Genomic DNA, 17664 nt, shown 5'->3' on the forward strand with positions numbered 1-17664 from the left:
CTGGGCAAGAATTGTTCTCACAGCTGTAACTTCACTCTGGAGTCCAGAACCTCCTGTGGCTAGAAAGAGCCTGTAGACAGAGAGTCCCAAGGGCTTGAAGAAAGAAGGTGGGCATGTACTATAAGGCAACTATTCAGGGACTATGCACAGGGCACTGAGAGTCAGCTACTGATACCATTATGCTTTCCTTTAACCTAGAGAGTCTAAAGACATTGGTGGTTGCAGGGAAACTATTGCAGGATTATTGCTGGATCCACGCGCATTGTGGCTCCTATGAATTTAAAAAAGGCAATACAATGCTTTTTGCAATATGGTAAGAGCTTCTTTGATGTTCAACATCAACTTAACAGCTTTCTTTTTGTTTGGTAGTACAAAACACCTGCATCCCCAGCAGCTACTGAACAGCTAACATGTGTATAAGGCAGAACAGTAACAACAAAAAGAAACATCTGTACTAGACACCTCTGGTTTCTTTTTACCAAGAGTTGTGGAGCAGGTATTAACCATCAGGTCTGGCAGTGGGTAAGAGCATAGATTGGGTTCTCTTAATTCTATTCAGCATCGAAAGACACTTTTCAGGGAGAAGCCCATTTACAAATAGGGCAATTAAAAGCAGACATTTACATTACAGTAATAAAGTATCTTCATTCCAAAAATCTAACAAATCAGATCCCTTTTAGGCTCTCTTCCATTGACAAGTCATTTTGAAAATTTAGTACTATATTTCTGGAGACTAGGGTTTCTATTCCCTATTCAATTTCTTAATATTTAGTCATTCTGATATGTCATGATATTTATTCAAAGGAAGCAATCATTTGAGATCCTTATTTGTGGTTCCCAGCGTAACATTAACCTATACAAATGCCATTTTATCAGAAGGGCCAAATCCCATTTACTATGGAAAGCTCCTTGCCTGATTTGGTTTCATCTGTCTTTATCCTATGCACATGCTTGGTTTGTGGTTTCCTTTTCTTTTCTCATCAGTCTCAGCTCTTCATTCCAATGACTGAGTTCCCCAGCGGATGTCCACACCACCCATTCACCTCTTGGGAAAGTAAGTAATACTTTCTGTAGCTTCCAGGAGTTACAAAGGAAACTTGACCCTTGAATCCTGAATACCCAGACCCCTGAGGCCGCCACCTGGACCAACTTGCTCGGCTCTTCAGATTTCCGCCCGCAGGTGGCAGCAGCGGGCTCCGAAGCGGGTCTTTGCAGGAGCCTGTGCCCAGCTTCTGGCCGGCGCTCGGGAGCGGGGTCTGGAGCAAACACCTTCAGGAATCCACACCCAGCAGGGATGGTCCTTAAAGCGGTAGTCATTGAGTGCTAAAATTGTCTCTGATTCTTTAAATTCTCGAGTGAAAACAGTTTGAAGCAGCAACGGCAACTCACTGCGTCCCTACTCGCTCCGCTTCCCCAGTTCCCCACCAACTCTGGCAGGAACCCCGTCCCTTTTCCCAAGCGGGGTCGGCTCCGCACGTCTCCACGCTCCGGCCCTTGCAGATGCTCCGGAGCCGGGCGCTGGGCGGCGGGCAGTGCGTCTGCGGCCGCGGCGCCCTTCTCCTCCCGTCCGCCAGGCGGGCTTTCCGACCGGCCAGGATGCCGCGGCTGCACCCCTAGTTCATCACCCCACCCCCCTTCGCTATCCCTCCTGTCCGTCCCTTCACCTCAGACACACACAGGCGCACCCACGCGGCCCGCTCGCGCCTGCTGCTTCAGGCTCCGCTGCGGGAACGGGACCCACGCAAGCCCAGGAAGCCACGGACCTGCCGCCCGGACTCTTCTCCCCGAGGTCCCCGGCGTCCGCACCGCCGCAGTCACCGCTCCTGCGCCGCTTCTTCCCGCCTAGACCTCGCTGCCAACAGCCCCTCCGCGGCAGCCCCTGCGGAGCTGCGAAGAAGTTTCCGTCTCGGGAAGGGGCGGCGGGAGCTGTTGAAGGATTTGTTGGAGGAGGATTAGCACATTTGGGCGAGGGGAGGGGCCCCGCCGCTGCAGGACGCGCCGCGGACCTGGCATCACTGCGTGCGGCAGCCACCGCCACCGCCGCCGCCGCCGCCGCCGCCCGGGACCGCGGAGCCCGGACGCCCCCGCCCGGCCCGCGCCCCGCCCCCGCCCGCCTGGCCCCGCAGCGCCGGGCGCAGAGGAGCCGCGGGAGGCGCAGGGAGGCGGCCAGCGCCCCGCGCGCGCTTTTGCCGCCCCCGAAGCCGGCGCGCGGAGAGCGCCGGGCGAGCGCGCGTCGGGCGGCGGCCGCGCTGGGGGGCGTGGGGCGAGCCGGCGCGAGGAGCGGCGGGGGCGAAACTTCGCGGCCAGATGCCTGAAGGCGCGGCGGCGCTGCGAGGCTGCCGCTGCTGCCCCTGCGGGCTCCGGGCGCGTCTCCGCGGGCGGCGCTGCCCGCGGCGCGGCGTGTGCACCGAGCGAGTGAAGGTATGTTTGGCGGGCGCGGCTGGAGCTGCCGCCGCCGCCGCCGCCGCGCCAGCAGGTCCTAATGCCTGTCACTTCCCAGGACGCTGGCAGCAGCAGCCCGGAGCCCCCGAGCCCTCGGCAGGTTTGCCTGTCCTTCCCCGCGATCTGATTGGATAAAGTGGGGGCTCGACGGTGGCCGACGTGGGACAGTCTGGCTGTGGCAGGGGTCTCGGAAACCATGGGTTATTGCAGTGGCAGGTGCACGCTTATCTTTATCTGTGGCATGCAACTGGTAAGTGACACTTAGGTCCTCTCATTCTGTAATGTGCCTTTGAGATACTGGGCTGGGGAGTGCAGTAAAGGGTCTGCCATTGATTAGAATGGAAGGAAAAATAAAAGAGAAAAGGTGACAGATATATTGCCTATATTTAAAATGATTTCAGGGAGAGGCACTGTGGGGTACAGGAGAGGTGAGCCTTTCCGCCCCCACCTATTTCTGTTCCTCTGAAGACAGTTTGGCAGGTGCGGGTTAAACTTGTCTTTAATTTCTTTAAGCAAGGCAAGATGTATCTCTTGTTCCTTTATGCTTTGCATTCCTAGTACTGTAACAACGTGGTTGTCACATATAATTTACTATACAGGTGTTAAGACAGAGAGATATGGGATTTTTGACTTTAATTCCATACACTTTTTTTTTTTTTGCAGTATCTTTGTTTCTTCATTGATGTGTGTTATTTTTCAAGGAATATATTCTTATAAGTATAATGCTGTAATAGACCACTATGTAGGGCAGATGGTATCCTTACAGCAGTCTGATCTAGAAGCCACGTTGAGTTTTAAAAGTATGTATATTGAAGAGAAATACTTGGATAAACTCAGTAACACCACTGCCATAAACTGAATCAGTAGCCTTTAATTCACAATTATTTTAAACAATTCTTAAGAAAAATATTCTGTCTTACATCATGTATGTAATTGCTCCTGAAATAGATATGTTGTATGATCCTATAGGGTGGAGAATTATATATACATTTTGAGAAATGTTGTACGTTTGCAAAGAGGCAAGAAGCCAGTAATGGAAAACATCATGTCTCTGAATTTAAATTCTCTAAGGGCAATAGGAGGGGCTGAGGATAGTTTAGAGGTGCAAAATATGCCACCGTAAGTGGTTAATTTGAAGTAGGAGTACTTGCTCACTCCTGCTATCAAATAGCTTTCCTTGGAAAGTATAAATTAGTCTGAAAAGCCACCCACATTTCCAACAATGTTTCATAAAGGCTGAAAGGACAACTAGACTGAAGGAGATTTGAGAGCCCAGCAGTAAAGTGTTCAAAAGAACAAGGATTTGCTGTTGAAACTGTTAGAAGAATACCTTAAGTGGTCTTCATTGTTTATCAGTAGTCTTGAAGCCCCAGCATTTGTTGTCATTGTTGTTTTGTTTACTATATAGCTGGTGGAGCAGTGCTTTTTGTTGCTTATTGTTTTGGGGTGTTTTTCTTCACCAGGAAAGTTATCTCATGATGCTTATTTTGATCTGTGAATTACTTAGGCACTTGACTGTAAGAAAAAGAAGGTGAAACTATAAATGTAATTTTAAGAATATAATTTTTTCAGTGATGTGTAAACCAGTTTATTTCTTTTTGCCTCGTACTCACCTAAGTTTTGCAATAAAGGATTTTTACTCTTAATGATAAAGCTAACCAGAATAATGGGAGAGTTTACGTGGTGAAACCACTGGTTAGGCCAAGTATGCCAAATTGTATAAACATTTTCAAAACATTCCTATGTTCATATATGATTCAGAAAAGAATACATTTGCTGATTCACTGTGTAAAATCATAAAGCTGTGAGAATGAGTGGGTGGTTAAGAGCATTCTTAGGCTATTTTCAATTTAAAAAATTTAAAATGTAATTCAACTTTTAATGATTTGGCTTAGTAGGGCTTTATTATGGCATTAGATCTATGTGGCATTTTGTGTGACAAACACAAACTTCTCAAGAACTTAACAATTTTGAAAAAATCTAAATATACAAATGAAACTAAATATACAAAGTGGGGTGATAAGGCTAAAGATTTCTGTGTGTGTTTGTGTCTTTGTTCATGTGTGCACATATCCGACGGTGTATTGGAGAAGTGCTAAGTCGCTTATGGAACAGAAATTCTGAATCAAAGCTAAGTTCTCTAACAAAATAAAGGTACTTGTAATATAGGCATGTTCAGTCTAAGCGAGGAGACATTTGAATCTTAAGGAAGTTCTATAACAATCATGTGATTTTCCCCATTCAGACTTTATGTGCCACCAGGCTAATATAATTAGCAGCCATGTTAATGCAGATGCAGAACAAAAAACAAAGGACAAAGAACATTCATTGCTTTGATAAGGTGAAATGATCACATTTAAAGGACCTCCGAGATTCCTGGTAATTGTTGCTTCTTAGAAATATAGTATTTGATTTTAAATAAAATGATTTCTTTGCAAATTAATAATTATAAAGCACTGCACATGCACACATACACAAAATAGGTAGGTGTATATGTTTTCCTTTGCTCTAGATAGACCTTCAGAAACTTTCTGTATCTTGAGCTATTGGTTTTATAAGTAGCCATGTTTCTAGAGTAAGTTATGACTCATGTACCACTGATTGACACAGACGTTCCCCCAGTTTTGTCTACTTCTGAAGTGTTTAGTGTGCAGTTTTGTAACATTTGGGCATGTTTTTTGGTAGTTGTGTAGATAAATCTTAGATTTACTTAAATTAATGGAATCCAAAGATAGTCTAGGATAGAAACTTTATTAAATTTCCTTATAAGTAACTTTAAGTTTCTGAAAACATTTCTTTCCAATTACATAAGTAGAATATCTCTAATTTAATTAGACGTAAAGGAATATTTATGTTTACATCAAGTTGCAGCTGGCCTTTGTAGAGGATGAGGTAGCTGTTGGTACAGCAGAGATGGGAACCTCATTCATCAGGTTATTATCAGAGCGGACAGTGTTTGATCTTTTTTAACAGGTGAGGGAAAGAGACAAATGTGCCGGAGAAATTTACCTGTCAGGATTCTATATCTTTGCTTTTAATTATATTAAATGTACATTTAGTTTAATATTTGGCAGATTACAATTGTTGATAAATATACTTTCTTTTAAAGGTCAGGAAATCAGTTTAGGAGACAAGAATTTAGAATTTCATACCCCATAGATTCAATACAAAACTTGCATTTTATGTAAAAGTGTCTGCCTTTTTATATCATACATTAAAATCTTTGAGATATGGTTATTCTGATTTCAGATTTTAGGGTGATTCCTATGAAAAAGGGATGTGATCTCTGGTAACAGTTTGGTTCCATGTGTACAGTACAAAGTTAAAGCTCTTGATCTCAAGAAGATAATTTCCTTTTTATCATTGCTGTCCTTAGTGCTCAGAAACTGAAGATTTCAGATAGTCACAAAACTCATCACTGCATTTGCAGTGTTGGTTATAGTGGCACAGGATAGCAACAATCTAACTTCTTATTGACAACCCAGCAGCTTGAGAAAATGTTTCAGTTGTTTTATTTTGTTTTTTATTTTTTTGTTCTTCAGTGTTTGGTTGAATCAAAGAGTACTTGATCTGAATGTCGCAAAAATTACTCAGATGATCCTCAGTGAAAAATCACTTAGTTATAATATGGAAGACCTTAACTTCCTTAGTTTGAAAAGACAGATTTGTTTTCAAGTAAGAAAATTCAACATTGCCCCCCACCTTTTTTTTTTTTTTTTTTTTTGTAGGTCAGATTCCTTTATGGAACAAGGTGTATGTGTCATAAACTATTGGAAATATAGATTTATGTTCAGATTAATACTTGAAGGTGCCATTCTTGCCATGTACTTTATGAAATATTGCTAACTTGGAGCAGATGCAATGAAGAATTGTGTTAGTACACATGTGTGTGTCTCTGTGTGAAGAAGCACATTTGAAACTGACTTTAGAATGGCCAATTACTTTCTACTGTGCAGGTACTTACTAGGCATTTTCAGGGGTACACATTTATTAGAAAAGAAAGCCATGAGTACATAGATGGACTAAATGAAACAATTTATTATAATTATGCAATACATCAGTGGTTGTCTGTCATGACTTGGTGCAGTGTTCATATTTATATGAACTTTCATTAGTTTTTAAAAACATAAAGCATGACCCAAAGTGACTTGAAAGATGCAGGTGGAGTCTTGTAATTTTCCTTGGGTACTATTGACAGGTATGAAAGTTCTTCATAAGCTTAGAATTCTACCTGCCACAAAACCTCCCTGCTCAGACAATTTAAAATTTTAGGTTCACATGCCATTGATAATAAAATCTTATGATAATTAACTAATCTAGCTCAGAAAGAAAACTAACGATTTCCATATGCCATTTCAGAAACTTATGTAAAAATAGGCTAGGAATTTGCTAAGTTGTCAAATACCTTTATTTTTTTCAAATATTTTCTACTTTTTGATTCCAGCATCTTGTGTGTATGTGTGCATATTTGCTTAAATCTATTCTTTCATTCTAATTTTCAGCAGTACTCCACTCAATGGTTACCAAGAAAGATACAGAAACTCCTTCCAGTGTCCAGCTCTCTTTCTTGGTTCACAAACTGAGTGGCAAAGCTCCTTTTTTTTTTTTTTTTCCCCATATACCCAAAGTTTCAAGGAACCAATCGGCACAGAGCTTCTCCTCTGCTTTCTCCAATAGAGGCTTGTGTGGGCAGCATCCCCTGTGTGGAATGCCAGAATCATCTCTGGCATGGGGCCCGTAAGTGGGCAGTGGCCCAAAAAATGTGAATAGGCATTGCCACCTCCTTTTCCCTCTCATTCTGCTTTATTCTGGGGTCAAATTCTCTACTTGCCCAATCAAGAATTTCAGAACAGCAGCCAGGAACTCCCTTGAAACAGGAGGTCTTTATTTCTGATTCTGTTTCCTTTTTACACATGTGTGTGCTTGACAAAAATAAAATTTGAGACAGAAGTACATACTAAACCTTATAGATTTATACTTGAAAGAAATATATTAGGATTGTGGCATCAATTGCATTCAATATTTGTATATATAAAACTAATGACTAAAATTTCCAATAATATACGTACGTTATTTGGTAGAATTTTAAGCAGCTTGGTGTAACTATTCCAAAAGTAGTTTTGAAACTAATGTGGCTAATAATGGAAAATTTTCCATTTCCATGACTTATTACACTCAAATTTCAGAAGTCAAACACACGCATGAGAAATATTTTTATTTCCTTTCTATTCCATTTTTCACCTATATCATGAAACTCTTCCAGTTTTGACTCCTATTTTCCCCCCAGAGAAACTTGATTATTTATTTTCAAAATAATAAAATACACATTCCATCAAGATACAATGTATCTAGAATTCCTCTTTTCCCCAGAATAATAATAGAAACAACTATTGTATTAACATTTGGAAAATTTCTACACATAAAATGAAAATAAAAGTGTATGAAACTTTTGTTCCTATCAACTCTAAGAAATTGAAGGACATTTAAACACTATGAAGAAATAAAATTATGTTTTCTTTCTCCAGATTAAGGTGGAAAATGAAATTTCTATAAATTTTTGTTTTTTTTTTCTTTTACTATTTCAGGTGTATTTAGATTTGCAAGTTCCTACTATTTAAGGACTTACTTGCTTCATCTTCCTGAACACAGCATTTTTCTTTTTATGTTTAAACTCTAAAATAGGCATTGGGTCTAACGAATAAAAATATTTATAACAGTAAGTCTAAAGGAAACCATAGACTTTCTTTCCTTTTTTTTCCCCCCAAACCAGAATGGGAATAAGATGACTTCTAATAATTTTTACCTTTTAAATCAATTATGGATCACATGGTAACTTTGATCCTTGTAGAAACTCTTTTTGAAAAATTATAATAAACTGACTTTTGTGTGTACTTTGAAAAAAATGTGCTTTTATAATTTATCATGCTTTAAAAATTTAGTTTTATAAAATACTTAAACAATAATGAAAGCTATTAGTATTTACTGGAAGCTTGTTCTGGACTAAATGCTAAATGTGTTTTTTCCCACTGATTCCTTTCCAGTAATCCTATGAAGTAGGTAATAGTTACTGATATCCTCACTTTACAGAGGAGAAAATGGAAACTCTGAAGGTTTAAGCAAATTCCTTAATTACCTCTCTTAGCAAGTGGTAGAGCTTGCACTCAGACCCAGCTCTGTTCCACTCTAAACCAGACTGGGCTCTTTGCTTCACCAAATCCCTTCCATGTATCACAAAATGATACTGTAGCTTACATTTCTTTTATTAACAAAGGCAGAATTTACCTGCTAATTCCTGGTTGACCCAGTAATCAACACAAGGCTAAGCAGGCTCAGGGAAGGGTGTTGGTGTCAGGTTTCTGTCTGGACCTGGGGTGCCATGGAGCAGCGGTGTGTGGTCTAAAGAATAAAAGGAGACACTGTGCCTTGCATCGTCAGCTTCCCTTGCTGTACTGCTAGGTTTCATGTGTGCCCTAATACTGCAAAACACACCTGCAGTTCTGCCTTACAGAAATGATCCTTCATCATGAGGTTGTGTTTCTGTGATTGCTTAAGGGTGGGGGAAAAAGTTACAGCTACTATGTATCAGGCCAGTTACTGAGAAATAAGCACATAATAAAGGGCTTGGACACTTTGATCTATCAGTTTTAAAGACATTTCTGTGGAAGACAAAATGTATTTGTTTTTCTCAAATTCCTGTTCCTTGTGAAATGGTAAATGGCTAGTGCCGAGTCATGTTATTTGCCTTTTTTTTTTTTTTTTTTTTTAAACACACCTCAGTCCTAAATCCATCAGGATGACTTTTTGGTGAGAATATTAGTTAGTTCTTGGAAATGGCTTTGAGTAATAGTTTGTTTAGAATGTACACTGAATATTCTAGAGCACTTCTCAATCTTGATTGTGCATCTGAATCACTTGCAGGGCTTTTTCCATGCACATCAATGGACCCCACTCCAGGGTTTCTGATTCAGGAGATCTCAGGGAGGTCCTAGACCTGGAATTTGCTTTCTCATGAGTTCCCAGGTGACAAGGATGCCAGTGGTTAGGAATCAAAACTTGGAGAACTACTGGCCTAAAGTATAGGTCTCCACTTAGGGTGTTACCTGAATACATGAACTTGTTTTTGAAAATTTTCAACCCAACTAGGTAATTAGCTCATTCTTACTTTGGCCTGTTATTTATGCGAACAAAAACTTTTCAGGACCAAGTGTGTCTCTTTCCGACTTCTAGCTTAGTCCTATTCAGAAGTTTATATAAGGGAAATGGAAGGTCTTTTTACAGTGCTTGTGTCTTTGCAGTGAAGAGAGATCTCGAACAATCTGAAAGTGGTTCATTTCCTCTAGTCTGTATACTCTCTGCTTGTCTTGCTGGAGTAGAATTGGTTCCTTCAGCCGTCTCTCTTTGCTAGCCTAGCCCCTCAGTCTGAATTTCTGGAATAGCTTCTCAGGGTGCCAAGCACGACTGTGGGGGAGAGAGGGAGAGAAGGGAATGTGCTGGGAAAGCACTGAAATGAGTGAGGGCAGATTTTTCTATACCTTGTCTGATATTTCTGTGTTGGACAACTGAATAACTGACCGTTATTTCCTCATTTGAAAAATAGGGGCAAGTAATTCCTGAGCCATTTCCCCTATAAGATGCTTAACGGCATCTGGGGAGAACATGTGCTCAATTTAGGTATGAAAGAGCTTCACAAATGTGAGAAGAACTTCACAGCTTCTGATATCCAGAAAATCTTTGTACATATTAAGAGTTTAATCTTTCAGAACTTTTCATTCAGTCACAGTAAGAGCGGTTATGGGCTGTTTATATATCATTTGGCTGGTGACCTTAGTCGTAACAACTAATTTCCTATAGAAACGTTTTTTTTCCCCTTCACCCACCTATATGAACATATATAAATAAGGAGGATAACATTAGGTGCAGATCATTTGAAATAGATAAACCATTATGCTTATGTGTCTGATGGTTTATCACACTTGAAGTGTTCATTAGGAATTAAATTTTACAAACCAGTCAACCCAATCCTTGTTTGGGCTGGCATTTCTAAAACTGTGTTCCATAGGCCCTAGATCTGCAAAATGTTCTGTTGTATGTGGCCTCTGAGGTTAAATAAGTTGTGGATGCTACTCTAGCTTTAGCTTTTCTCCTACTTCTGAAGGGTCACAATACATCCCAGCAGCTCCTAGAAGTCCTACATGAAAGAAACTCCGGCTTAATTCCACTTAACTCTGCAAATGCTTACAAAGTGCTTGCAATGAACCAAGGACCTCTTTCCTGATATCCCCTATTAATCTTCCTAGCATTTTCAGAAACACTTTTTAGCAAAATATTGCTCTTGGCTAATGATGCAGTCTAAAAGTTAATAATATTAAATTGTTATCTAAATATTTAAAGGCTAAAAATTCAGTATAGAAACACTTAACCTACTTAAGAGGTATTTAACAAAGAGTAATACATAAAGATGTTTAAGATTATCAAATATTATTATCACATAATTAAAATAAATGAGGGAGACCTTGTGTTCAGATTCTTGGCTATTATTTTTTATAGATTTACTTGAGTTTCTTGAAATGATGTTTCAGCCACTAAAATTACAACCCTTAACTTTGAAATTCAGTCAAGGCTAATTACCAGTGTTACAAAGAAGGGGGCGTGTTGCAGTAGGTTTCCAGGGGTATTTGGAACGTAAGAGCACCTGAGGGAGGGCATCTGCAAAAGAACTTTCTTTTAAAAGTTCTGGGAATGCTGGCTAACAGAACATTAAAAAAAAAAAAAAAATCAAGGGTGAGGGGTGGCTGGGTGGCTCTGTCTGTTAAGCATCACTTGGGCCATGATCTTGGGGTCCTGGGATCTAGGCCCACGTTGGGTTCCATGCTCAGCAGGGAGTCTGCTTCTCCCTCTTCATCATCCTCTCTGCTCGTTCTTTTTCTCTCTCTCAAATTTAAAAAAAGAAAAAACAAAAAAACAAAAAAAACTTTTAAAAAAAGTCATGGCTGAAGAGTCGTGCCTGTATTCTGCAGGTTCTTCCAGCAGCGGACCCTAAATGTCTGTCTTTGCAGGGCTGGTGGTAAGGAGTTCTCATACTGACTTTTGTTTCCTAATCAATGCACACACTCTAAAACAGTAACACATTTAAAAGCCCCAACAATGTTGTGTTCTTTGAAAACAAATGGGTCTTAGATTGGAATGGAGGAGTCAAATCTCTTCTGTGAACAGAAGCCTTTGTATGCATCTGTGTGATACTAATTACACAACAGAATAAGGAGGTGTTTTAAATCTTTTAACTGACAGCCCTGTGTCAAATGATAGATGGGTCCATATCATCTCTGAAATGTTCAGTGGCAGGGGTGGCAGGGAATTCATTTGAGACTACTCTATGTGGACTTCTAGCCATGGAGATATATACAAGGCAGAGCTCCTTGAGTATTATTTTTACAAAGGACAGTCTCAGATGTCGCTCAGAAACAAAAAGTGGGGGAGACTTTTATAGTCCCAAGGAGAACATTACAGCCTGGGAGTGTGCTGCCTTCTATGATCTTGCCCCAGAAGGGCTCCGTTGACTTTCCTTGGCATTGAGCACTTTCTTTGTTATGGCACCTACAGTGGGCAGGACTCCGTTTGCTCCTGGAGGTCATAGTTCCTCCCTGTGGACACAGTGGTCCTGACCTCAGTCTCTCAGTCTCTCGGTCTGTGAATTAGGGAATAGTTGACCTATGGGAGATAGTGTTTCCAGGCACTACCTGTTTGCTTCCTTTGGTTTTTCTCAGGTGCAGAGATGAGATCAGGGTCTGTGGATGTGTTTAACTCTAGGTATTTGGGAGCAGTGAGTGAGCCACATATTTGAAAACTTCTGTGTATTTGATAATACACAAGTGGTATATAAGGAGCTCTGGGGTCTTTTACCCCTTCCTCCTTTTTAAATAAAACTTGCTTGGGGTGCCTGGCTGGCTCAGTCAGAAAAGCATGGGACTCTTTTTTTTTTTTTTTTTTTTTTTAAGATTTTATTTATTTATTTGACAGAGAGAGAGAGCTCACAAGTAGGCAGAGAGAGAGGGGGAAGCAGGCTCCCTGCTGAACAGAGAGCCCGATGTTGGGCTTGAACCCAGGACCCTGAGATCATGACCCGAGCTGAAAGCAGTGGCGTAATACACTGAGCCACTCAGGTGCCCCGAGCCTGGGACTCTTGATCTTGGGGTGTGAGTTCAAACCCCACGTTGGGTGTAGAGATTACTTAAATAAGTAAAATAACTTAAAAAATAAAGTCTGCTCAAAAATTTGATTACAGTGGACAGATAACTTGTAATTTTCCAAAATATTGGAGCTGTATAAGGATTATGCATTTCTTACCCTTATCAAATAGGGATTAATGAAATTTCATTTTTGTACATCTTTCATAAAATGTGATTCCATTTTATTCAGTCAAAGGATAATAGTTAAATTATGGCTATTCTATAGCATTTAAGAACCCATGTTTTGCTTTTCTTTTGGCTTGGTATTCAGTTTTCTTCTTTCTTCTGAAGGACAGGGTTAGGGAGGAGGTAGATGTTGAGGAGAGGTGGCTAGGTTCTGAATGCCTAGCAGTTAAAAGGCAAGTAATACTACTCTACTTAAAGTAATATATACGTTTTTAAAATTTTATTTGTTTATTAGAGAGGTAGGGAGAGAGAGCGAGTGCACACAAGCAGGGGAAGCGGCAGGCAGAGGGAGAGGGTGAGGAAGGCTCCCTGGTGAACAGGGAGCCAGATAGGGGGCTCGATCCCAGGACCCCAGGATCATGACCTAAGCCGAAGGCAGACACTTAACAGACTGAGCCACCCAGGCACCCCTGATAAATACATTTTTAAAGGATGTTTTAGTGAAGTCTGTGAAGATGACTGCAAGTTCATTAATGAGTTTTCTCAAGAATCCATTTCTGGTTTTATCTACAACCTTTTTGAGAGGCTCCAAAGGCTCTTAAATATAGGGGACACTGCTCTCCCATTTTACCATTTTATAGACTATCTTGGAATAGATTTTTTTTTTTTTTTTTTTTTTTGGTTCAAAAAAGTTGTCCTAAAAATCAGGCAAATGGCATAAGTTCAATTTACATTTAGCAAATGTAAATCTTATAATAACAGTGTTTAGTGACCTTTAATTATATGCCTCCCTTACTTTTAATTCTTCAGGGAAATCTTGGTTTTTACTTTCTTTTCACAAGAATGAGATAGTGATGATTGCTATGTTATTGCAGTTACTTTGACTCTAGAGTTATATTAAGAACCATAACAGCTTGAAATATTAGTTTTTCCCTTAAGCAGAGAGAAATAAACCCCAATACATTTTTTTCTAGATCTCTACAGCAGTTTGATGTGGACTTTACATGCCAGAATAGTTCTGTTGCATGCAGACCCATTTTTAAATTCAATCTTTCATAATGTGAATAAGAATGTTACATATAAACCTTAATAGTAATATGTGGATGGGGGTATTAGCAAAATTATTGAGGCAGTGATCTCAGTTTATAGGAGGGATGTTAACTTTTTGGTTGAAAAGTAATTTTGTGACATAAAAATATCTTTTACAAAATACATCTCCTGGAATGTCTTCCTCATGTGGTTTGAATGCAGCAGTACATGGGCCCATTACTGTCAGAGGCAGAGAACCAGCTATGCCTTGGGCCCTGCTGTGGGGTGTTGGGAGAAGAAGACCCAGTAGAAATCCAGTAGAACTCCAGGTTGATTCCTAGCCTGCAGTGCTATGTTCCAGTTATGATTGTTTCAAAATGAATGAATGAATTAATGAACAGTGGGAGGAAATTAAGTAATTACTAAATCTGCTTCATTAAGAAAGATCTATGAAATGTCCCACACATGAACAGCATACTGACATGTGCTGAGTAAATTAAGAGTATGCTTCTGTCCCTTTGACAGTTAAGATATGGTGTAGCTGAAAGGAATGTCAAGCTGTGTTTCCTATCATGGATTGATCTAATATGTAGTGGTTGTGATAATTGAAGATTAGGTTAAATTGCAACCTGATCCTTATTTACTTATTTATGAAGCCATACTACTTGCTTAATGTGGTAATACTTAAAAATACTTTACTGTTCTGTTTATTACGTACTGTAAAATCACATTTCAGCATACTATAAATAAGATCAGTGTTGGTGAAAAATAAATGGTGATGTAAACTGGGCCATTTTTTAAAAATGAATTCATATCTTCAAATTCATATTATGTAGCTTTATTTACTGCAATTGGTATAACATTATTTAAAAGCTTTCTTAGATCAAAATGTAAATAATGAAGTGAATTCTGTCTTTATATTTCAAATCTCCAGAACAGTACTTTTTAACTTTTTTGTTATTGTTGTTCATGATGGGCCCTTTTGAAACTATTAAAATTTATTAATTTTCTTATCAGAAAATACCCATGCAACTTGAGGGGATTTACAAATTTCTCAACCTGATATATGAAATTCGTGTGAAAACTACTGATAAACTTTTCCTTTCCATTTTTTTTTTTTTTTTGGTCGTCCGGTTTATCAAGGTATTCTACTTATTGAACAAGTTTAGTTCAGTTATTTTGAATTTGCAAAACATTTTAGGAGATTCTCTCTATATATTTGATATACATTATTTATAATGTATTGTAATGATAATATAGACACATGTGTGAGTGCATTTATGTGTAATGCAATGTAGAAGGAGCAGAGTTGAGTTGGATAGTGTAAGCAAACTAAGACTTTGTTTAGGAGATTAAATGGTATGTATAGATACATACAGTATAATACAGAATGATAGGAACTGTAAGAAAAGTAAGAGTGAAGTACTAAGGGGATTTGGGGGAAGTAATCAGTTACATCTTCATAAGCTGATCATTCAAGGTGTGAAGGGATGTGTGTACATGATAGGTAAGATTTCTATAACAAGATTGGAGAAAAGAGAAGCCTAGGAGTAAGTAGTGTTAGTTAGGGAGTACCTGACTGACTTAGTTGGTAGAGCACGCAACACTTGATCTCAGGGTCATTAGTTCAATCCCCATATTGGCTCCACATAGTGCACACTAATAAATAAATAAATGAATAAATAAATAAATAATTTAAATTTAAAAAAAAGAGAGAGAGAAATGATAGAGCAAAGATTAGAATAGAGTAAGTATGTGTGGGACAACAAAGAGTCAGGTTCACTGGCAAGTATGGAGAATTGGGAAGGGAAGCAGAGGATGAAGTGGGTAGGGTTGCAGTTTGTGAATGGACTTGAGCTCCTTTGGAGGGAGTTTAAAATTCATAGGACATACATTTCTACAGAGGCTAATTCTCCAGGTGAGTGGCACCATTCCCCATGGTAGAATAAGAGGCAATATGACATGAGAGAGAAGGCCTAAAGTTTGGACCAAGCTCTGTGGGGAATGTGGGGGGAAAGAAGCAACAAATTAAATGATTGCTAAATTGCAACTAAGGCCTTAGTGAAACCAGGTGGCATGCATTTGTAGGGGAACCAATTACTTTTCCATCATTCCCCAACTTTTTAAGAATTGGAATGGAAAAGCAGAAGTGTGAAGTTTCCTTGCTCTTCGATTGAACAAAAGTGAGGGTTCGGGGACTTGAAATGAAATGTAGGACTGGGTGGCCATGAATAGGCTACCAGAATGGAAAGGGCAGTCAGATTCCTGGAGCACCACTGCAGATGTTTGAGGATGGGAGGGAGGTCCAGCAGAAGGGAGATCATAGGAAAGGTGGTTGTGTTGGTTGTCATAGTGAGACAATACACAGGGGTTTAGGTCTTGGAGAGGAGCACTGCCTGCGGGCCCTTTACTGGTCACTGAATTGTATGGAAGGTCCAGTTGTTGAGAAGAGCGAGAGGCCATGAGGCCTCTATCATCCAGCTGATAGAAGAACCATCACTGTACCTTTTGGCTTTACTGAAGATAATCAGAGGTAAGGGATGAAGAGGAACATAGCCAGGAAAGAATAAGAGTGTTGCAGGGATTGCTGGTAATTGTGAGACTGGGAGAGTGTGGTTTGACCTGGGGATTGGAGTTGGAAAAGAAGTATGGTTAGTAGGGGGCAGGAGGATGAATTGGGAGGAATGGAAATGTTTAATGAGGATGTGAGTGGAGTGATGAAGGAAGGGAAATGTAGGTTTCAGGTAAGCCACTGGCTCAGCTTCAACAATATTATTGACTGGATACTTCTTTGTCATGTGGGGATATTCTGTGCATCACATGAAGTTTAGGAGCATCTGTGGTCTCTACATGTAGATGCCAGTAGCATACTCCAGGTTGTGACAACCAAAAATGTCTTTAGACATTGCCAAATTACAAAACAGCCCTCTTGTTGAAATCCACTGAGCTAGAGGAAAGCCCTAGAAAGAGTACTTAGCAATAACAGCAGGTTTTCTTCATCCTAAATTTGGATTTTTCTAGATAACAGTGGAAGTGATGGTGAAGGGAAGAGTAGATTTGAGCTCGCCATTGTGCACCTATGAGAGTCATGCCCGGGGCGCTGTGCCCTGGGTTGCAATTATTGGGAGCTCTATCAAAAGTCAACACCAGTGTTCCTTCCCCCAGCTCCTTGACTAATGGAAATAGAGTATTAGGGGAAGCAAACTACTTACCTAGACATTTTGTAAACTGTCTAGATGATTTTTATTGTTTCTAAGCAGGTATTAAATGAGAGGAGCTCAGTGGTTGCGCAGCTTTGGAGGTGAGGAGAGAAGCAGAAGGAAAGAAAAAGGAGATTAGGAGCTAAGTTGAGATGTATGTTAGGGATTGGGAGACACACATTAGGGATTAGGAGGTAGGTTGAGACACACATTGAGTTAACGTTTGTGGGAGTATCTACTAGTGAGGTGATGTTGACTGGAGATTTACTTGAAAGCTGCTTTTTTTTTTATGGTCAATTATGTGCGCAGGCAAGCCTTTGCATTCTTGACTGTCTTGGTTCTTTTCATTTGTACCGGGGGATATTATCTAAGACCCAGTGAATGCTGTCTTTCCTTTGGTGCCGGTAAAGATTGTCCATGAATATTTGACATTTTATTTGTCCTCTCTGAAGTCCTATAGCCTACTAAAATATGCACATAATATATAGATTTTTATGAGATGTCTTAATTAAGAAATATTTCAGATACAGAATACATGTTAATTATAAGATAGGCAGTTGTTTATATGAAGAGGAAGGCATGAAATTTTAGGTCAGATGATGAATTTTAAATTTAATAAAAGATTTAGGTAAGAGTTAATA

The 17664-nt window shown here is 39.9% G+C and overlaps 1 protein-coding gene across 4 annotated transcripts in view; it reads left to right on the forward strand.

The window, feature by feature from the left end:
- Positions 1-2143: 2143 nt before the first annotated feature.
- The window catches only part of NKAIN2 (sodium/potassium transporting ATPase interacting 2), a 1019864-nt gene continuing 1004343 nt past the window's right edge, over positions 2144-17664 (forward strand). The window contains exon 1 of one of the 4 annotated variants that reach the window (XM_059400652.1): positions 2144-2421. In XM_059400652.1, coding sequence (XP_059256635.1) covers positions 2308-2421 — 114 coding nt within the window. In that variant the 5' untranslated portion in view covers positions 2144-2307. Of the gene's footprint in view, positions 2693-17664 lie in introns of all 4 variants that reach the window. The other 3 variants (XM_059400649.1, XM_059400650.1, XM_059400651.1) reach the window with 3 other exon arrangements.

This window comes from Mustela nigripes, chromosome 5, assembly GCF_022355385.1.
Source record: "Mustela nigripes isolate SB6536 chromosome 5, MUSNIG.SB6536, whole genome shotgun sequence".
Classification (NCBI taxonomy): domain Eukaryota; kingdom Metazoa; phylum Chordata; class Mammalia; order Carnivora; family Mustelidae; genus Mustela; species Mustela nigripes.